We start from the raw sequence: 18,905 nt of genomic DNA on the forward strand, positions 1-18,905 counted from the left end.
CGGCCACCCAAGTCGGTACCTAGACCCTCTTGGAGCAATGAGAGTTTGTCTAACCCTGGGGTACCCACAGATGTACCAAGGCCCTCTCGGAGCAGTGAGAGTTTGCCAGTTCCTAAGGTACCAACGAAAGGGTCATGGGTTGCTCCTAATTTGGAGATGGTGCTCAAGCCCTATTGCCCCACTGTGATCCCGGCTAGTAAGCCTATAACCCCTTCTCAAGCTGCTTTCCACCACTCTATCCTCACCAATGTGGTGTGGCAAAGCTATGTTAAGTCTAATCCTGCCCCTGATTTTGGCAGATACAGAGGAACCAAGAGAGGCACTACAAGAGTAAAGAAGAACATCTTCTAAAGAGACTCTGAAGTAATGTCATATTGTTTTTCTATCTAACCATTTTGTCTTACAGCAACCAAGTTCAAGAATTGTGCCTAGCAGGACTGTGCTAAGTTGTTCCAGTTCAAAGTTCAGCAACGTAACCACTAAGTCCCTAGGCCAGAGCCAGAGTCCCTAGGATGTAGGGATCCCTGTAATGTAGTTTACCCCTTGTCGCCTCTATTTCAGCTCATAGACCAGTAATTTATTCAAGGTTAATGTAAATATGGTAATATAGATGTAAATAAATAGTTAATTACCTGTTCCGTGGCGTTGCAGGACCTGCGGGTCATGTGACTAGGTAAACTCTATGGTATTCTGCTTAAGGACCTTTGGAGGCCCTGTGACATAGGCAATCCCATTACTCTCTGTAATGGTGAGTGACAGATGTTCGGACCAATCGGATTCGCCCCGCCCCCTGCCCATATAAGGGAGCGGTGGCCATCTTCTCGCTCTCTTGTTCCTGAGCTGTCAAACGAGAAGGACCTGTACTGCAGCCAGCGCAGTGAGTTAGGCCCGAGCCTTGCGGCAACGGCCGGATCATTCAAAATATAGAGTGTATCAATTCCCAGACACTCTGCTGCATCACCGGACCTATTAATACCCCTAAATCCGGACGGATCTGCAAATATCTACCCTAAATTCAGAGACTGTTTAAATAGCAAGGTCCGCAACAACTGTCAGTCACTAAGCGATTTAAGGACTGTTTATATGAGACTGTTACTGTGCCTTGGATGTATCGCAAGCACTTAAGTAAAGTTGTTTAAGTTCAATCTCCTTGTGGACCTTCAGTCATTTCATGCACCTATCGTTACTGGGAAGGGCGGCGAATGAACTCTAGGGTTAACATCAACCTATACCGATATACCATAACATATACCGATACCATACCACCACTACCATACACCCCCCCCCCAAGGGCTGCCACATGTGTCTCATCCAGGGCACCGTACAGGAGATTGCAGGAGGTCACAGCAGTTGGACCCCTGTGATCAGACACTTTCCCCGATCCTTAAACTGTTTAAATGTCCCGTTCACTATTGATCGCAGTATTTAGTTAAAGCGTACCCGTCAGATCCAACTAATTTTTTTTTTTTATATATCACTCAGTACCTAATCCTGACCAGGTACATCTAATTTGTATGTGTCTAGCTCCTTTATTTATTTTTTTATTATACTTTTAATTTAGCTCACTAGTCTGAATTCCTCTCAAAGGGAGGGGTCGTGGCCTCACTGTACAGGTCTCCGCCCCCTCCCTCAGTATGCTGTCTGCTCACATCTCCCCTAGCATTAGCAAAATTACAACTCCCAGCATGTCCTCACTGACAGTAGCAGGACACAAGCTGACAGGGGGAGGATTTTCCCTCCAGGTGTGAGCCCTGTGCTCCCAGCTGTCAATCAAGGAAGAGTGTCCATGACATAGGTGATGATGCATGGACACAGCAGGACTAGTATGTGTCCAGGCAGGGAGGCGGGCAGTTGTTTGACTGGATTTATCAGTATGAAATACTGAAAATGTTCTAATGAAAGCAATTGCAGAACCTATTGGTTATACGTGCTTTACAACATATCAGAAGTTTTTGTACCTGACAGTGCCCCTTTACCAGAATGTTTCAGTTGCAGATAATGCGGCACCTGCCTGGTATGGTGTGGGGTGCGCTCCCTCACCTGAGCCATGAAGTAGATGTATGTCATCTTCGGGATGGTGTTATTTCTCCTCAAATGTTTCCTTATATCTCATCGAATTGTAATTGTTATTATATGGATTTTTGTTTTACTTTTTAAATTTTTTCATCTTTTTTTTTTTTTTGCAGTCTCCTCCAACCCAGGATCCTCTGCTGATATCTTCTATATAATAGAAGTTTCCTGCCCAACCATGGAGAGAGACAGGAACAAGATGGCCGACAGGATCATAGACCTCACCCTACAGATACTCTTCCGGCTTACTGGAGAGGTGAGGGATTCTGGGAGTGATGTCACATGACCTCATTCTTATCTTAGTAATAGATGGATATGACTGGAGAGGTGAGGGATTCTGGGAGTGATGTCACATGACCTCATTCTTGTCTCTGTAATAACAGATGGATATGACTGGAGAGGTGAGGGATTCTGGGAGTGATGTCACATGACCTCATTCTTATCTATGTAATAGATGGATATGACTGGAGAGGTGAGGGATTCTGGGAATGTATGTAGTGATATTAATGTGTCTCTCCATACACAGGATTACACAATAGTGAAGAAGTCCTCTAGTGGGCGCTGTCGGGCCCCTGTGTGTGAAGGACAGGGAAGAAGCCTGAGCCCAATCCCGGGGCCCCCACCTCACTCCCTGATACATGATGAAATGGATGAACAGAAGATCCGAGAACTGATCAACAAGATGATGGAGCTGCTGACTGGAGAGGTGACCCTGCTGGGAATGCTGGGACATTATACAGTAATGGAGGGGTCTGGTGATGACTGGAGAGGTGACCCTGCTGGGACATTATACAGTAATGGAGGGGTCTGGTGATGACTGGAGAGGTGACACTGCTGGGACATTATACAGTAATGGAGGGGTCTGGTGATGACTGGAGAGGTGACACTGCTGGGAATGCTGGGACATTATACAGTAATGGAGGGATCTGGTGATGACTGGAGAGGTGACACTGCTGGGAATGCTGGGACATTATACAGTAATGGAGGGGTCTGGTGATGACTGGAGAGGTGACACTGCTGGGACATTATACAGTAATGGAGGGGTCTGGTGATGACTGGAGAGGTGACACTGCTGGGAATGCTGGGACATTATACAGTAATGGAGGGTCTGGTGATGACTGGAGAGGTGACACTGCTGGGAATGCTGGGACATTATACAGTAATGGAGGGGTCTGGTGATGTCTGGAGAGGTGACACTGCTGGGACATTATATAGTAATGGAGGGGTCTGGTGATGACTGGAGAGGTGACACTGCTGGGAATGCTGGGACATTATACAGTAATGGAGGGGTCTGGTGATGTCTGGAGAGGTGACACTGCTGGGACATTATACAGTAATGGAGGGGTCTGGTGATGACTGGAGAGGTGACACTGCTGGGAATGCTGGGACATTATACAGTAATGGAGGGGTCTGGTGATGACTGGAGAGGTGACACTGCTGGGAATGCTGGGACATTATACAGTAATGGAGGGGTCTGGTGATGACTGGAGAGGTGACCCTGCTGGGAATGCTGGGACATTATACAGTAATGGAGGGGTCTGGTGATGACTGGAGAGGTGACACTGCTGGGACATTATACAGTAATGGAGGGGTCTGGTGATGACTGGAGAGGTGACACTGCTGGGACATTATGCAGTAATGGAGGGGTCTGGTGATGACTGGAGAGGTGACACTGCTGGGAATGCTGGGACATTATACAGTAATGGAGGGGTCTGGTGATGACTAGAGAGGTGACACTGCTGGGAATGCTGGGACATTATGCAGTAATGGAGGGGTCTGGTGATGACTGGAGAGGTGACACTGCTGGGAATGCTGGGACATTATACAGTAATGGAGGGGTCTGGTGATGACTGGAGAGATGACACTGCAGGGAATGCTGGGACATCATACAGTAATGGAGGGGTCTGGTGATGACTAGAGAGGTGACAATGCTGGGAATGCTGGGACATTATACAGTAATGGCGGGGTCTGGTGATGACTGGAGAGGTGACCCTGCTGGGACATTATACAGTAATGGAGGGGTCTGGTGATGACTGGAGAGGTGACACTGCTGGGAATGCTGGGACATTATACAGTAATGGAGGGGTCTGGTGATGACTGGAGAGGTGACCCTGCTGGGACATTATACAGTAATGGAGGGGTCTGGTGATGACTGGAGAGGTGACACTGCTGGGACATTATACAGTAATGGAGGGGTCTGGTGATGACTGGAGAGGTGACACTGCTGGGAATGCTGGGACATTATACAGTAATGGAGGGGTCTGGTGATGACTGGAGAGGTGACACTGCTGGGACATTATACAGTAATGGAGGGGTCTGGTGATGACTGGAGAGGTGACACTGCTGGGAATGCTGGGACATTATACAGTAATGGAGGGGTCTGGTGATGACTGGAGAGGTGACACTGCTGGGACATTATACAGTAATGGAGGGGTCTGGTGATGACTGGAGGGGTGACCCTGCTGGGACATTATACAGTAATGGAGGGGTCTGGTGATGACTGGAGAGGTGACACTGCTGGGAATGCTGGGACATTATACAGTAATGGAGGGGTCTGGTGATGACTGGAGAGGTGACACTGCTGGGAATGCTGGGACATTATACAGTAATGGAGGGGTCTGGGGATGACTGGAGAGGTGACACTGCAGGGAATGCTGGGACATTATACAGTAATGGAGGGGTCTGGTGATGACTGGAGAGGTGACACTGCTGGGACATTATACAGTAATGGAGGGGTCTGGTGATGACTGGAGAGGTGACACTGCTGGGACATTATACAGTAATGGAGGGGTCTGGTGATGACTGGAGAGGTGACACTGCTGGGAATGCTGGGACATTATACAGTAATGGAGGGGTCTGGTGATGACTGGAGAGGTGACACTGCTGGGACATTATACAGTAATGGAGGGGTCTGGTGATGACTGGAGAGGTGACACTGCTGGGAATGCTGGGACATTATACAGTAATGGAGGGGTCTGGTGATGACTGGAGAGGTGACACTGCTGGGAATGCTGGGACATTATACAGTAATGGAGGGGTCTGGTGATGACTGGAGAGGTGACCCTGCTGGGACATTATACAGTAATGGAGGGGTCTGGTGATGACTGGAGAGGTGACACTGCTGGGAATGCTGGGACATTATACAGTAATGGAGGGGTCTGGTGATGACTGGAGAGGTGACACTGCTGGGAATGCTGGGACATTATACAGTAATGGAGGGGTCTGGGGATGACTGGAGAGGTGACACTGCAGGGAATGCTGGGACATTATACAGTAATGGAGGGGTCTGGTGATGACTGGAGAGGTGACACTGCTGGGACATTATACAGTAATGGAGGGGTCTGGTGATGACTGGAGAGGTGACACTGCTGGGAATGCTGGGACATTATACAGTAATGGAGGGGTCTGGTGATGACTGGAGAGGTGACACTGCTGGGAATGCTGGGACATTATCCAGTAATGGAGGGGTCTGGTGATGACTGGAGAGGTGACACTGCTGGGAATGCGGGGACATTATACAGTAATGGAGGGGTCTGGTAATGACTGGAGAGGTGACACTGCTGGGAATGCTGGGACATTATACAGTAATGGAGGGGTCTGGTGATGACTGGAGAGGTGACACTGCTGGGAATGCTGGGACATTATACAGTAATGGAGGGGTCTGGTGATGACTGGAGAGGTGACACTGCTGGGAATGCTGGGACATTATACAGTAACACCACTGGAGGGGTCGGGGTGATGACTGTATCATTATGTGTCAGGTTCCTATAAGGTGTCAGGACGTGGCGGTCTATTTCTCCATGGAGGAGTGGGAGTATGTAGAAGGACACAAGGATCAGTACAAGGATCAGGTGATGATGGAGGATCAGCAGCCCCTCACATCAGCAGGTAATAGACATGACTATATACACACGTCCTCTCATTATTTGTATGTAAAGAATGAATTCAGTCTCTGTATGTGTTCCCTACAGTCAGATCCAGTAAGAGAACAGCAGCAGAGAGGTGTCCCCGTCCTCTTCTTCCACAGGATCAGGATCAGGTAGATGGAGATATTCCCTATGATCTGTAGAAGGGCTGTGAAGCTCTTGTGTTCAGTCTTGTTTTATTCTAGGAGATCTGCAGCTATGGTGGTCAGATAACTCCTCCTGTCATCTTTAGTCCTCATGATAATGATTTTTCTTGCTTGTCCCATTGTAGGACACAGGTGACCATGGGTTTAGGATTCTGCCACTAGGAGGAGCTAACACTAAGTGAAACTCCTCCCTGACAGGATGTTCCCGCCCACTGGCACTGAGCTAATCAGTTTCATTTAGTCAGTAGGAGGCAGACATGGGTGCAAAGTTCTCCAGACCTTGTCATTTCTTTTTAATTATTTTTCAATTATTTAATTTTAGTTTTTATGGCTTTTTTCCTTCCCTACAGGGTCCACTTCTAGCAATAACACAGTAAGTACGGGATTAGAAAGCGGCCCGCGCCAGGTAGGGGGGAAAAAATCTTCAATGCTTTATTGCGATCATTAAAACATCATGTGGCTTCGGCAGTAAAAAGAGGGAGAGAAGATATGGTTAAGGATAGCGCTTCGTGAGGCTTAAGCCATGATGGCGCGAAGTAGCTACCGCTATCCTTAACCCCTTAAGGACTTAGCCCTTTTTCACCTTAAGGACGCAGCCATTTTTTGCACATCTGACCACTGTCACTTTAAACATTAATAACTCTGGAATGCTTTTACTTATCATTCTGATTACAAGATAGTTTTTTCGTGACATATTCTACTTTAACATAGTGGTAAAATTTTGTGGTACCTTGCATCCTTTCTTGGTGAAAAATTCCCAAATTTCATAAAAAAAAATAAAAATTTAGCATTTTTCTAACTTTGAAGCTCTCTGCTTGTAAGGAAAATGGATATTCAAAATAAATTTTTTTTTGGGTTCACATATACAATATGTCTACTTTATGTTTGCATCATAAAATTTTTTTAAATGTTTTTACTTTTGGAAGACACCAGAGGGCTTCAAATTTCACATTTTTCACAACATTTTCAAACTCACTATTTTTCAGTGACCAGTTCAGGTTTGAAGTGGATTTGAAGGGTCTTCATATTAGAAATACCCCATAAATGACCCCATTATAAAAACTTCACCCCCCAAAGTATTCAAAATGACATTCAGTCAGTGTTTTAACTCTTTAGGTGTTTCACAGGAATAGCAGCAAAGTGAAGGAGAAAATTCACAATCTTAATTTTTTACACTCGCATATTCTTGCAGACCCAATTTTTGAATTTTTGCAAGTGGTAAAAAGGAGAAAATTTTTACTTGTATTTGTAGCCCAATTTCTCTCGAGTAAGCACATACCTCATATGTCTATGTAAAGTGTTCGGCGGGCGCAGTAGAGGGCTCAGAAGGGAAGGAGCGACAAATGGTTTTTGGGGGCATGTCGCATTTAGGAAGCCCCTATGGTGCCAGAACAGCAAAAAAAAAAAAAACATGGCATACCATTTTGGAAACTAGACAAGACTAACGTAACAAGGGGTAATGCGAACCTTAATACCCCACAGGTGTTTTTTTTTTTTTTACCTAAAATGCTTGTTTTCCTCAAAATTTTACATTTTTAAAAAGGGTAATAGCAGAAAATACCCCCCAAAATGTGTAACACAATTTCTCCCGAGTACGGCGATACCCCATATGTGACCCTAAACTGTTGCCTTGAAATACGACAGGGCTCCAAAATGAGAGCGCCATGCGCATTTGAGGCCTAAATTAGGGATTGCATAGGGGTATTCTACACCAGTGATTCCCAAACAGGGTGACTCCAGCTGTTGTAAAACTCCCAGCATGCCTGGACAGTCAGTGGCTCTCTGGCAATACTGGGAGTAGTTGTTTTGCAACAGCTGAAGGCTCCGTTTTGGAAACAGTGGCGTACCAGACGTTTTTTATTTTTATTGGGGAGGGGGGCTGTGTAGGGGTATGTGTATATGTAGTGTTTTTTACTTTTTATTTTATTTTGTGTTAGTGTAGTGTAGTGTTTTTAGGGTACAGTCGCACGGGCGGGGGTTCACAGTAGTTTCTCGCTGGCAGTTTGAGCTGCGGCAGAAAATTTGCCGCAGCTCAAATTTGCAGCTGGATACTTACTGTAAACCTCCACCCTTGTGAGTGTACCCTGTACGTTCACATTGGGGGGGAGAAACATCCAGCTGTTGCAAAACTACAATTCCCAGCATGTACGGTCTATCAGTGCATGCTGGGAGTTGTAGTTTTGCAACAGCTGGAGGCACACTGGTTGTGAAACACCGAGTTTGGTAACAAACTCAGTGTTTCGCAACCAGTGTGCCTCCAGCTTTTGCAAAACTTCAACTCCCAGCATACACTGATAGACCGTACATGCTGGGAGTTGTAGTTATGCAACAGCTGGAGGCATACTACTTTGGCTGGGGATGCTGAGGATTGTAGTTATGCAACAGCTGGAGACACACTGGTTTGCTACTTAACTCAGTGTTTCACAACCATTGTGCCTCCAGCTGTTGCAAAACTACAACTCCCAGCATGTACGGTGCATGCTGGGAGTTGTAGTTTGCAACAGCTGGAGGCACACCGGTCGTGAAACACTGAGTTAAGTAAAAAAAACTCTGTGTTTCACAACCAGTGTGCCTTCAGCTGTTGCAAAACTACAACTCTCAGCAGTCACCGACAGCCAACGGGCATGCTGGGAGTTGTAGTTATGCAACCAGCAGATGCACCTCTACAACTCCCAGCATGCACTTTAGCTGGGAGCTGTTGCTAAGCTGTTACTCACCTCCAACTGCTGCTTCCGCACACAGGTCAGTCCCTCGTCGCCGCCGCCGCTCCTGGGGCCCCGATCCCAACCGGGACACCGGGGATCGGGGTCCCCAGCTGCCGGGGTCCACTTCCCGCACCCGCTCACGTCCTCCGGAAGAGGGGCGGAGCGGGTTACGGGAGTGACACCCGCAGCAGGTGCCCTGATTGGTCGGCCCGCTGACGAATCAGGGCGATCGTGAGGTGGCACCAGTGCCACCTCACCCCTGCTGGCTATGGCTGTTCAGCCAATCAGCCAGTAATTCCGGGTCACTGGAGACCCGATTGACCCGGAATCCGCCGCAGATCGCTAGGCTGAATTGTCCAGCGATCTGCGGCCATCGACATGGGGGGGTCATCATCACCTCCCTGGGCGATATGCCACGATGCCTGCTGAACAATTTCAGCAGGCATCGGGCACCGGCTCCGCTCGAGCTGGCCTGCGGGGGGCCGGGAAAGCTAATTACGTACTCATACGTCATAAGTCCTTAAGGACTTTGAAAAGGAGACGTATGACTACGTCCTCAGTCCTTAAGGGGTTAAAGGGGTATGCCAGGAAAAAAACTTTTTTGTTTAGATCAACTGGCTCTAGAAAGTTAAACAGATTTGTAAATTGCTTCTATTAAAAAATCTTAATCCTTCCAATAATTATCAGCTGCTGAAGTTGAGTTGTTCTTATCTGTCTGGAAACAGTGCTCTCTGCTGACATCTCTGCTTGTCTCAGGAACTGAATAGCAGGTATTGGAAGAAAATGTGGACGAATTTTGGCGCTGGAACTCTGGATATTAAGAAAATCAGGAACACATCCTCATTCCTTTCAGAGGCTTTATTGTGAATACATAAGCTACGCGTTTCTGGTCCGAACCGGACCCGTTGTCAGGCAAGGTATATTCTATAGGAGAATTCCCTGGGTCAATCTAGCTGGGGAGTCGGCTGACACATCCAGGAGAAGCCAGGGGGTCCATACCTTTTCAAACTTCCCAGGGCACCTGCGACTTACCTGACACAACTGGACATATCTGTTTACCATATTCAACCATCTAGACAGAGGGGGAGGGGCGGTATCCTTCCAGGACATCACTACTACCTTGCGGGCACAGAATAAATGAGCAGACGTCTATGTGAACCAGAAAAAATATCATTGATCACTCCTAACAGGCATACCATAAGGGTGAGTAGAAAGGGGAAGTCCAGATTATCTGCCAAAAAAAACAATACCTCCCCCCAGAAGGAGGCGATGACAGGACACTCCCAGACAGCATGCAAAAATGTACCAACCTCCGAAGACAACCGGAAACACAAATCAGACTGGGAAACACCTATCGTCTTCAGTTTGGCAGGTGTGTAATAGAGCCTCAAGACGTTTCTAGATTGAATCAACATATCTCTGCTACTAACTACAGTAGAGTAATAGGAACCCTCAACCTCCCTCCGATGGCAGTCTGACAGATCAGGGACATCCTCTACCTATTTATGAAAGGCCCTCAGAAAAGGGCTAGGCCCCAGCGACTGTAGGAGAGTGTAGGACTGAGTAAGAGGTTTAGAGTGGTCCGTTGTGCCCAGAAGAAGCACCACGCCAGAAAAAACAGGGGTAAATGTCAAGGAGCCAAACTGCGCTTGAACCGCATGCCTAAGCTGGAGATACCTGTAAAAGGCAGTGCCAGGGATGCCATAACGCTCTTTCATGTCCGAGAAGGATAAGAAAACCTGATACATCACAAACAAATGGATCACAAATTTGACTCCATGAGAACCCCAAAAACTGTCCCCCTGTAACCCATGCAGGTGAGGTAAATGTACATTCCCCCACAAGAGTGCTCTAGGAGAAACCAGAGGCTGCGGAAATCTGCTCAAAACCACGGACCAGACTTTAGCAACAGTCAGAAGGGGAAGAAAAAGGAGGAGTGAGAGTGGTACCTGTAGAGTGAGTTAGTGAGAGCTTCGTACGAACCCTTAAGTGCTCCAGCCAGGGCAGTTGCCAAGTTCGACAGATCCAGGTCGATCCACCACACTGCATAGACCAATTGGGAGGCAATAAAATAGTTATACACATCAGGGGAGGCTAAGCCTCCCTGTTGTTTAGGAGCCTGAAGTAGAGCCCGACCAAGTCTAGGGGGTTTCCCCTGCCAATAGAAGGATCCCAGAGCACCACATAGCACATTAAAATATTTCTTAGGGGGAATCACCGGGGCTAAAAGAAAAAGGTATTTAGGAAGGTAGATCATTTTAAAGATGTTAATTCTGCCAGCTAGGGAGAGAGGGAGCGAGGACCAGACTTTCAACCGCTCCACAGTGGAGCATAAGAGCGGATCCAAATTCAGAGAGAGATAATCTGTCAGGGAGGCAGTAACCTCCACCCCCAGATATCAGAATCGGGAGACCAGTTGTACCCCAACCGGAAGAGACGGAGGGAGGAAAACCTCAGGTGAAAGCGCCATTAACGAGGACTTAGCCCAGTTTTCCTGTAAGCCTGAAATTGACCCAAACTGGTCCAGTAGATCAATTAAGGACTGTAGAAATCCCTCCGCATCTGCCTAATACACCAACGTATCATCCGCATAAAGGGAGACCTTCTCCACAATAGACCCCCTTGGGATGCCACAAATTCAGTAGTAGGGTCCATACGGATGCCCACTGCCAAGGGCTCCACTGCTAGTGCAAAAAGAAATGGAGAAAGCGGACACCCCTGTCTCGTCCCACGGTCCACGATAAAGGGGGCAGAAACATCCAAGTTAGTGCGAATACCGTCCCTAGGACTATCATATAACAATCGAACCCAAGCACAAAAACGGGAACCAAACTCAAAGGCACCCAAAACCACCCATAAGAAGGGCCACCCCACCGAGTGAAAGGCCTTATAGATATCCAGACTAACAACCACTCCAGAAGGAAAGCCCTCCCCCACTGCTGCAATATTAAGTTGGAGGCGCTTCACGTTCACATCAGTCGCTCTACCAAGCATAAACCCAGTTTGGTCAGGATGAATAATGGAGGATATGACACCATGTCGGGGAGTAGCCAACACCCGGGCCAGTAGTTTAATATCTACATTTAAAAGATAAATCGGCCTGTAGGAATCAGGCAGCAAGGGGTCCCTACCAGGTTAGGGAAGAATGACTATCAACGCCTCCCTCATAGAGTCTGGAAGAGACTCCTCAACAGCCATCAAATGGAACAAATTAAGGAGTATAGGGGTCAAACGCTTCTCATTCATCCTATACCAATCACCAACCATCCCATCCAGACCCGGGGTTTTCTCAAGGGGAAGGCCTGCCCTATCTCCTCAGCACTAAAGGGGTGATCCAACGCTTCCGCCTGAGAGCAACTAAGGCGGGGAAGAGACAGTTCTTGTAGGAAACACACAATTTCTCCCTGACAGTGTCTAGGAGGGGCAGAATACAAAGAGGAGTGAAAGTCCCTAAAGACAGAATTAATCAGCTGAGGGTCAGACACCATCGAATCATCCCCGCCCCTAATGCAAGGAATAGAAGCAGCAGGACAACGAGCCCTCGCCAAATAGGCCAACAACTTCCCATTCTTGCCCCCAAACTCAAAAAGAGCAGCCTCCCTATCCAAATTCCGCAGCTGGACTCTCTGAGCCTTAGCCCACGCCCCGTTTATTATCAGGAGAAGTATCTCTAATTTATGCTGCCTCCAAAACACTTACCTCCTCCAGCAGCTTACGTTCCATAGCTGACCTAATCTTCCGTTGGCCCGCTACCCCTGCTATGAAGGCACCCCTGATCGTGGCTTTGTACGCATCCCATTGAACCAAAGGGTCCGGATGTGAGGCATTATGCTCCCAGTAATCAGTATGGGCAACCCCCAGAGCTTCCACAACAGCCTCGGCCTGTAACCAACCAGGGTGCATGCGCCAGATACGGGAAGGGGGACGAGGACCTAAATTGAGGACTACTATTATCGCAGAGTGGTCTGAGATCCCCTAGTGGTGTAGGAAACTTCTCTTACCGCCTGAAGCAGATGATCAGATGCCAGAGCCAAATAAATGCGGGAGAAGGACCTATGGACCGAAGAATAAATGGAAAAGGAAGTGACACTTGGATACTTCCATCTCCATATGTCGATCAGGCCCAATGTCAGGTGCCAAGTATTAAAGGAGGAGGAGCCAGGGTCAGCAGTGGTGGTGGAGTCGAACCCAGGATCAGGAACCACATTGAAGTCACCTATAAAAAGGACAGGATCAAAGGGAAAAGACAACAATTTGTTAGTAATCAACTCTAACACGGAGACCTGAAATGGAGGAGGTACATAGACTGAGACAAGCACAAAGGAGAAGGAACCCATGGAACAGTGTAATATGACAAACCTTCCAAAATGGTCTCAGGCAGTTTGGGAACAACCAGTGGCAAGGACGTAGTTACTAAAACAGAGACACCCCTAGCATAATTAGAGAAGGAGGCGTGATAGCCTCTTGCTATCCACGCTCGTTTCAGGGCAAGAACCTTCTGGCCTAATATGGGTTTCCTGTAAGCAGATAATATGAGGGGACTGACGTTTCACAAAATCAAGACATAATGCCCTCTTAAACATGGAGTTAAGCCCCCTCACATACCAGCTAACAGCCTTTAGGGTCTCCATCATAAAAAATATCCAAATAAACAAGCGGGAGGGAAGAAGGAAGGAACAGGACCACACACACCCCACATACAGACAGACAAGGCACAAACACAAAACAAATGCAACAAAGCATAACCATAACAATCCCCATAAAACCCTGTCTAACACTAAATGGGACATAGTAAACATCTACGCCCTAACACAGTGCAGACCTATACCCTGAATACAACGGCTGCGGGTGTCGACAAGACACCAAGTGAACCTAAATTACCAAATTAAGAACACTGCCGCCACCCAGAGAGTCCCTCATGGAGCTGGAACCTAGGGCCACCCTAAGGACCCTAACTTCCTAACAACTAACTAGACAACAATGCGGGAGAGCCTCCATGAACAGGACAGTCCAGGACAGTTCAATCTGGGGGCCTGACAGGAGGAACTGCATCAACCCAGTGGAGGGCTTCAGTCGGGGAAGTGAAGAACTTAGTGGATGTCCCATCCACTACCCTGAGACGAGCAGGATACTGCATCGAGTAGCGGTAGCCCTTGGCACGCAGCTTAGATTGGACCTCAGTGAACTGCACTCACTGCTTACGAAGCTCCACAGAAAAGTCAGGGTAGAAAGACACTCTACTCCCACCACAAAGGACCTCTCTCTTAAGTCACACCGCACGGAGAACAGCATCCCTGTCCTTGAAGTGCAGAAGTTTGGCCAGGAAGGGACGTGGAGGTCCCCCGGGAGGAGGAGGCCTAGCCAGGACCCTATAAGCCCGCTCAACAGAGAAATAAGGAGAGAAGGTGTCCACTGGAGGAATCGCCATCAGCCATGTTTCAAGAAATAACACTGGATCAGCCCCCACCTTCTCCGGAAGGCCAACAAGACGAATATTATTATGCCTCAAGAGGTTCTCCATGTCATCCATACGAATCAGAACTCCCATGACCTGACGCTGGAGGGATTCAACCCGCTCTGGCAAGGGATGGACAGTATCCTCCAGTGTAGAGACCCGGCGCTCCACCTCCTCTGTGTGCTCACGGATCTTTTGGGTCTCATGTAGCAAAATAACAAATTCCTGCCGTAGTTAATCCACTTTGGTCATCATGATGGATTGGCAGGAGGTAAAAGCAGCCAGGAGCTCCGAGAACCGATGATCCATATCTGTAGCATCATAGACAGGCTGTTCAGGGGACTGTTTTTGCCGGGTAGTCGGAGACCCTTCAAACAGTGACAGAGGCGGATCAGGAGAATCACCCCCGGGACGGTCCTGAGATCTGGAGAACTGGCCCAGCACCTTCGCCGCCTGCGCTGACACTTTGGTGGCAAAAGAGGTCTGAGCACCAGGATCCCGCAGAGAGGGGTCACAGGAGCGGGAGGACCCCTCATCAGAAGAAGCATCTTCATCCGAGGCCGGCCGCAGGGCCTCAACATATTGTTTGGGCTTCTTATGTCTGTGGCTACCTCGGGGACCCCCCATGCTGAACAGAGACACACAAAGAGCCGGTAGAAAGGCACCAGAACACAGTCCAGAGCGTGCAGTGATCACCGTAGATCACGCAGGCCCAGCACAGGGCAACACAGAGAGCAGGTAGAGAGGCACCAGGTGTATAGAGCAGGTAGGGGGGGGGGGGGGCACCCCAGGGGATGAGTCCACAGAAGATAGCGGAGGCACCACTAGTCCCAGCCTGTCCAGGTCACACAGGGAGCGGGTAGAGAGACACTAGCTGTACAAGGCAGGCACAAGGGGACAGCTCAGAGGGTCAGGCAGTCCAGCAGCAGCGAGGGCAGCACCACAAGTCCCAGCAATCCTCCCAGCAAGGAGCAGGTAGAAAGTCACCAGAGTAGAGGGGGGGGGGGTATATAGCAGGCAGTAAGAGCCCCTCAGTGGACAGGCAGGCCACAGTAGAGAAGGAGAGCACCCCAATGTCCAGGAGGGCCAGCCAGGGAACGAAGGTACTCACTCAGCACACCCCAGCAACACAGCAGGAGCCAGCAGCAAGGAGCAGAAGCAGCAGCTCCACCAGGTGACGTCAGCACCCTCCCACTCCGGCGGAAGCAGCTACACACAAGCCCCGTCCACAAAGGCTGAAGATGGCGCCTGTCCTTTCAGGATGGCCGAGGGAGCCGGAGCAGAGAAGAGCCAGGAAGACCTCGGAGCAGACCACCGCCTCACAGCCCGGCCTCAGGGAACCCCTGCCAGCAGCCTGCTTAACCTCCGGACCTCCTCTGCACACCGCCGGCCAGCTCCACAAGCCGCAGCCACCGGAGACCCTCCACGCAAAAGCACCAGAGTGGTACCGCAGCCTCACCCCGCGATCCCGGCATGGAACATGCCCCTTATTAGTTTACTTGCGCGTCTTTGCACCTTCTCCAGCTCCACAATGTCCCTTTTATGAACCGGTACCTAAAACTGAACAGCATATTCCAGGTGAGGCCGTACCAATGCTTTATAAAGGGGTAGTATTATGTCCCTGTCCCTCAGGTCCATGCCTCTTCTGATACATGACAATATCCTGCTGGCCTTAGAAGCAGCTGCCTGACATTGTGCTGTTCTGTATCTATGATCCATAAGTCACCAGATTCTTCTCCACCAGTGACTCCCCCAGTTTAACCCCCCCTAAGACATACCTTTACCTTCTCTGCATGTACAGTTGGGGCGGCTAGACAGTCCCCCTCAGATGTCCTGTGTTACCATGTGGACTGGTGGACCTTACGTGCTGGTCCTTCTGGTATCTGCCGTTCCTTTTTCTCTTTATCGTATTGCAGTGTTGATACGGGACTGTTTTTGCCGCACAGCAATGGGCTGTTCCAAATAGGTGTGGTTTATATGTCTATATCTATTTATATATGTATTCATGTATATGGAGTTTGCCTTCCCATCTCGGAAGTCTTCTGCAGGTTCTCTCTTCTTGGATGGCTGGTACAGCATGCTATACCTTAAAGCGGTACCACAAGTTATCCCCTCGGTCTTTTCCATACAGAATGCATGAAACATGCGCACATAGGGGGTACGTTTTAAAGTAGTGTAATACCACTACCACTAGTAGGGTCTTCTCCAGCATGGCTGTATAGCTCAGCTCAGTATAGCTTAGTGCATTGGCATGGCATACCCTTAAAGAATACCTATCCTGATCTTGATTAGGGATGTCCCGATACCGATACTAGTATCGGTATCGATTCCAGGTATTTGCATGGTATCGGGGACACGTTTAATGTCCCAGATACCTGCTGCAGTGCGGCGTCCTCCAGTTAAATGCCCCGCTCCGCGGCCCCGTTCTCCTGTACAAATCATGGCGTCACATGAAGGATCACGTGACACACACTTAACTCCACCTCCTCCACTGTGCCCAGTGTAACACTATAGAGGTGACAGAGTGACGAGTATGTCACATGCTCCTCCATAGGACGCCATGATGCGGACGGGAGAACGGGGCAGCAGAGCGGCGACACCCAACAGAGGACAGCCACAGCTGAGCGCTGTCTACAAGTGGGGTAGCCTGCTGTCTACAAAGGGGGGGGCTGCTGTCTACAAGGGGGGGCTGCTGTCTACAAGGGGGGGGTCTGCTGTCTACAAGGGGGGGTCTGCTGTCTACAAGGGCGGGGGGGTGCTGTCTACAAAGGGGGGCCTGCTGTCTACAAGAGGGGGGGTCTTGCTGTCTACAAGGGGGGGGGTCCTGCTGTCTACAAGGGGGAGGGGCTGCTGTCTACAAGGGGGGGGGCTTCTGTCTACAAGGGTGGGGCCTGCTGTCTACCAGGGGGGGGCTGCTGTCTACAAGGGTGGGCGCTGTCTACAAGGGAGGGGGGGCTGCTGTCTACAGGGGGCTGCTACTAATGTCTGCAGGGGGCTGCTGACAATGTCTGCAACTATCTACTACCTACCAGGGGATACTACCTACTATAAAGGCAATCTTACAGCAGAATCACCTGCACTAACTTGAATTTATAGGTAGATCATACAGGTGACCTGATTTCTACCTACAGGTGACCTGGTGACTCTCCTACCTATTCTTGCTTTAGCTTTTTGGGCGCCTTTGCCTTTATCTTTTCAAGTAGCTCGTTCTCTACTGGATCTTTATCCCTGTTCTTTTTGTAAAGAACGAGACATAGCAGAGACTGCACTCACCATCCATGTATCTTTATTCAATCCTGTGTAGGCACAATCCTGTGTAGGCACAAGATTGAATAAAGATATGTGGATGGTGAGTGCAGTCTCTGCTTTGTCTTGTTCTTGTGCATTAGTACTTCTATTAGACTTAGCACCGCCTATATCCACATCCCTCCGGGATCCAAGCGTTACCTCTCCTGTTTATAATACCTGACCCCTAGTCCTGCAAGAGCCGATCGTTCCTCTTACTACTGTACCTGTTCTGTTTGTCCACATGTTCCCTGGCATTGTCTTTTGCATCAGTGCTTGCTGATTTTGTCTCTGCTGTTCCCACCGTTTTTGGACAATAAGTTTTCCCCGATGTCCCCCCAATGAAACAAGCAAGAAAAGAGGAAAAATAATATTTTTCTCATAGTCTTCATTGGGGGACACCCATTGTTTGGATTCTCTGCTTTGGTGGTTCTCCACTTGGTGGTGGTCCTTCCTTTCCTGCTCTCTGACTTCTCTTTTTCTACTCCTCTGATACAAACTGATAACTTCATTGCCAGTGGTTGGGTATATCCTGCTAAGAAGGAGTCACTGCTTATTTTCAGCCACTATCCAGGGTCTCCTGTGTTCCCCATTGAAGACTAATAAGAAAGAATTTATGGATGAATAAAAAAAATTATAATTCTGCTCATAGAAAACATTTTTAATAGTCTGATGACTATTTCTATATTTCTTTTGCAGCTTATAAATCAGGGAGAAGATCTGAACAATATTAATTGTATAAACATAATAGTAAAAGAAGAGACAGATGTGAGCAGTGATGAGCAGTATAAGGAGGACATTCCTACAGGTAACCCCCCAGGTTAGTAGTAACTACTAAATGTAGAGAAGAGTCACACAATATTTTGTGGAATTTTTTTAACTCTCTTATCATCAGATATATCACATCATACTGTTACTGAACAAATCCTGTATACTGAGACAATATTACCAATAATCCCAGTATACAAGGAGGAATATTATCACCATACATATTACCATCATACTGTTACTGACCAAATCCTGTATTCTGAGATAATTACCAATAATACCAGTATACAAGGAGGAATATTATCACCATATATATTACCATCATACTGTTACTGACCAAATGCTGTATACTGACCAATAATACCAGTATACAGGGAGGAATATGATCACCATATATATTACCATCATACTGTTACTATCCAAATCCAGTCTTTTGAGACCAGTAATACCAGTATACATGAAGGAAATATTATCACCATACATATCACCATCATCTGTTATTGACCAAATCCTATAAACTGAAACCAATATTGGCAGTATTGCCAGCATA

General features: G+C 48.2%; 1 protein-coding gene and 1 pseudogene across 2 annotated transcripts in view; one reads left to right on the plus strand and one right to left on the minus strand.

Annotated features, from left to right (window-relative positions):
- The window catches only part of LOC130296495 (zinc finger protein 605-like), a 505,889-nt gene that overhangs the window by 440,276 nt on the left and 46,708 nt on the right, over positions 1-18,905 (plus strand). For both annotated transcript variants that reach the window (XM_056548085.1, XM_056548080.1), the window contains exons 7-11: positions 2,187-2,326; positions 2,597-2,776; positions 5,832-5,958; positions 6,042-6,109; positions 18,287-18,407. In XM_056548085.1, coding sequence (XP_056404060.1) covers positions 2,187-2,326; positions 2,597-2,776; positions 5,832-5,958; positions 6,042-6,109; positions 18,287-18,407 — 636 coding nt within the window. The remainder of the gene's footprint in view (positions 1-2,186; positions 2,327-2,596; positions 2,777-5,831; positions 5,959-6,041; positions 6,110-18,286; positions 18,408-18,905) is intronic.
- The window catches only part of LOC130297364 (zinc finger protein ZFP2-like), a 322,941-nt pseudogene that overhangs the window by 219,527 nt on the left and 84,509 nt on the right, over positions 1-18,905 (minus strand).

This window comes from Hyla sarda, chromosome 1 (assembly GCF_029499605.1).
Source record: "Hyla sarda isolate aHylSar1 chromosome 1, aHylSar1.hap1, whole genome shotgun sequence".
Lineage (NCBI taxonomy): Eukaryota > Metazoa > Chordata > Amphibia > Anura > Hylidae > Hyla > Hyla sarda.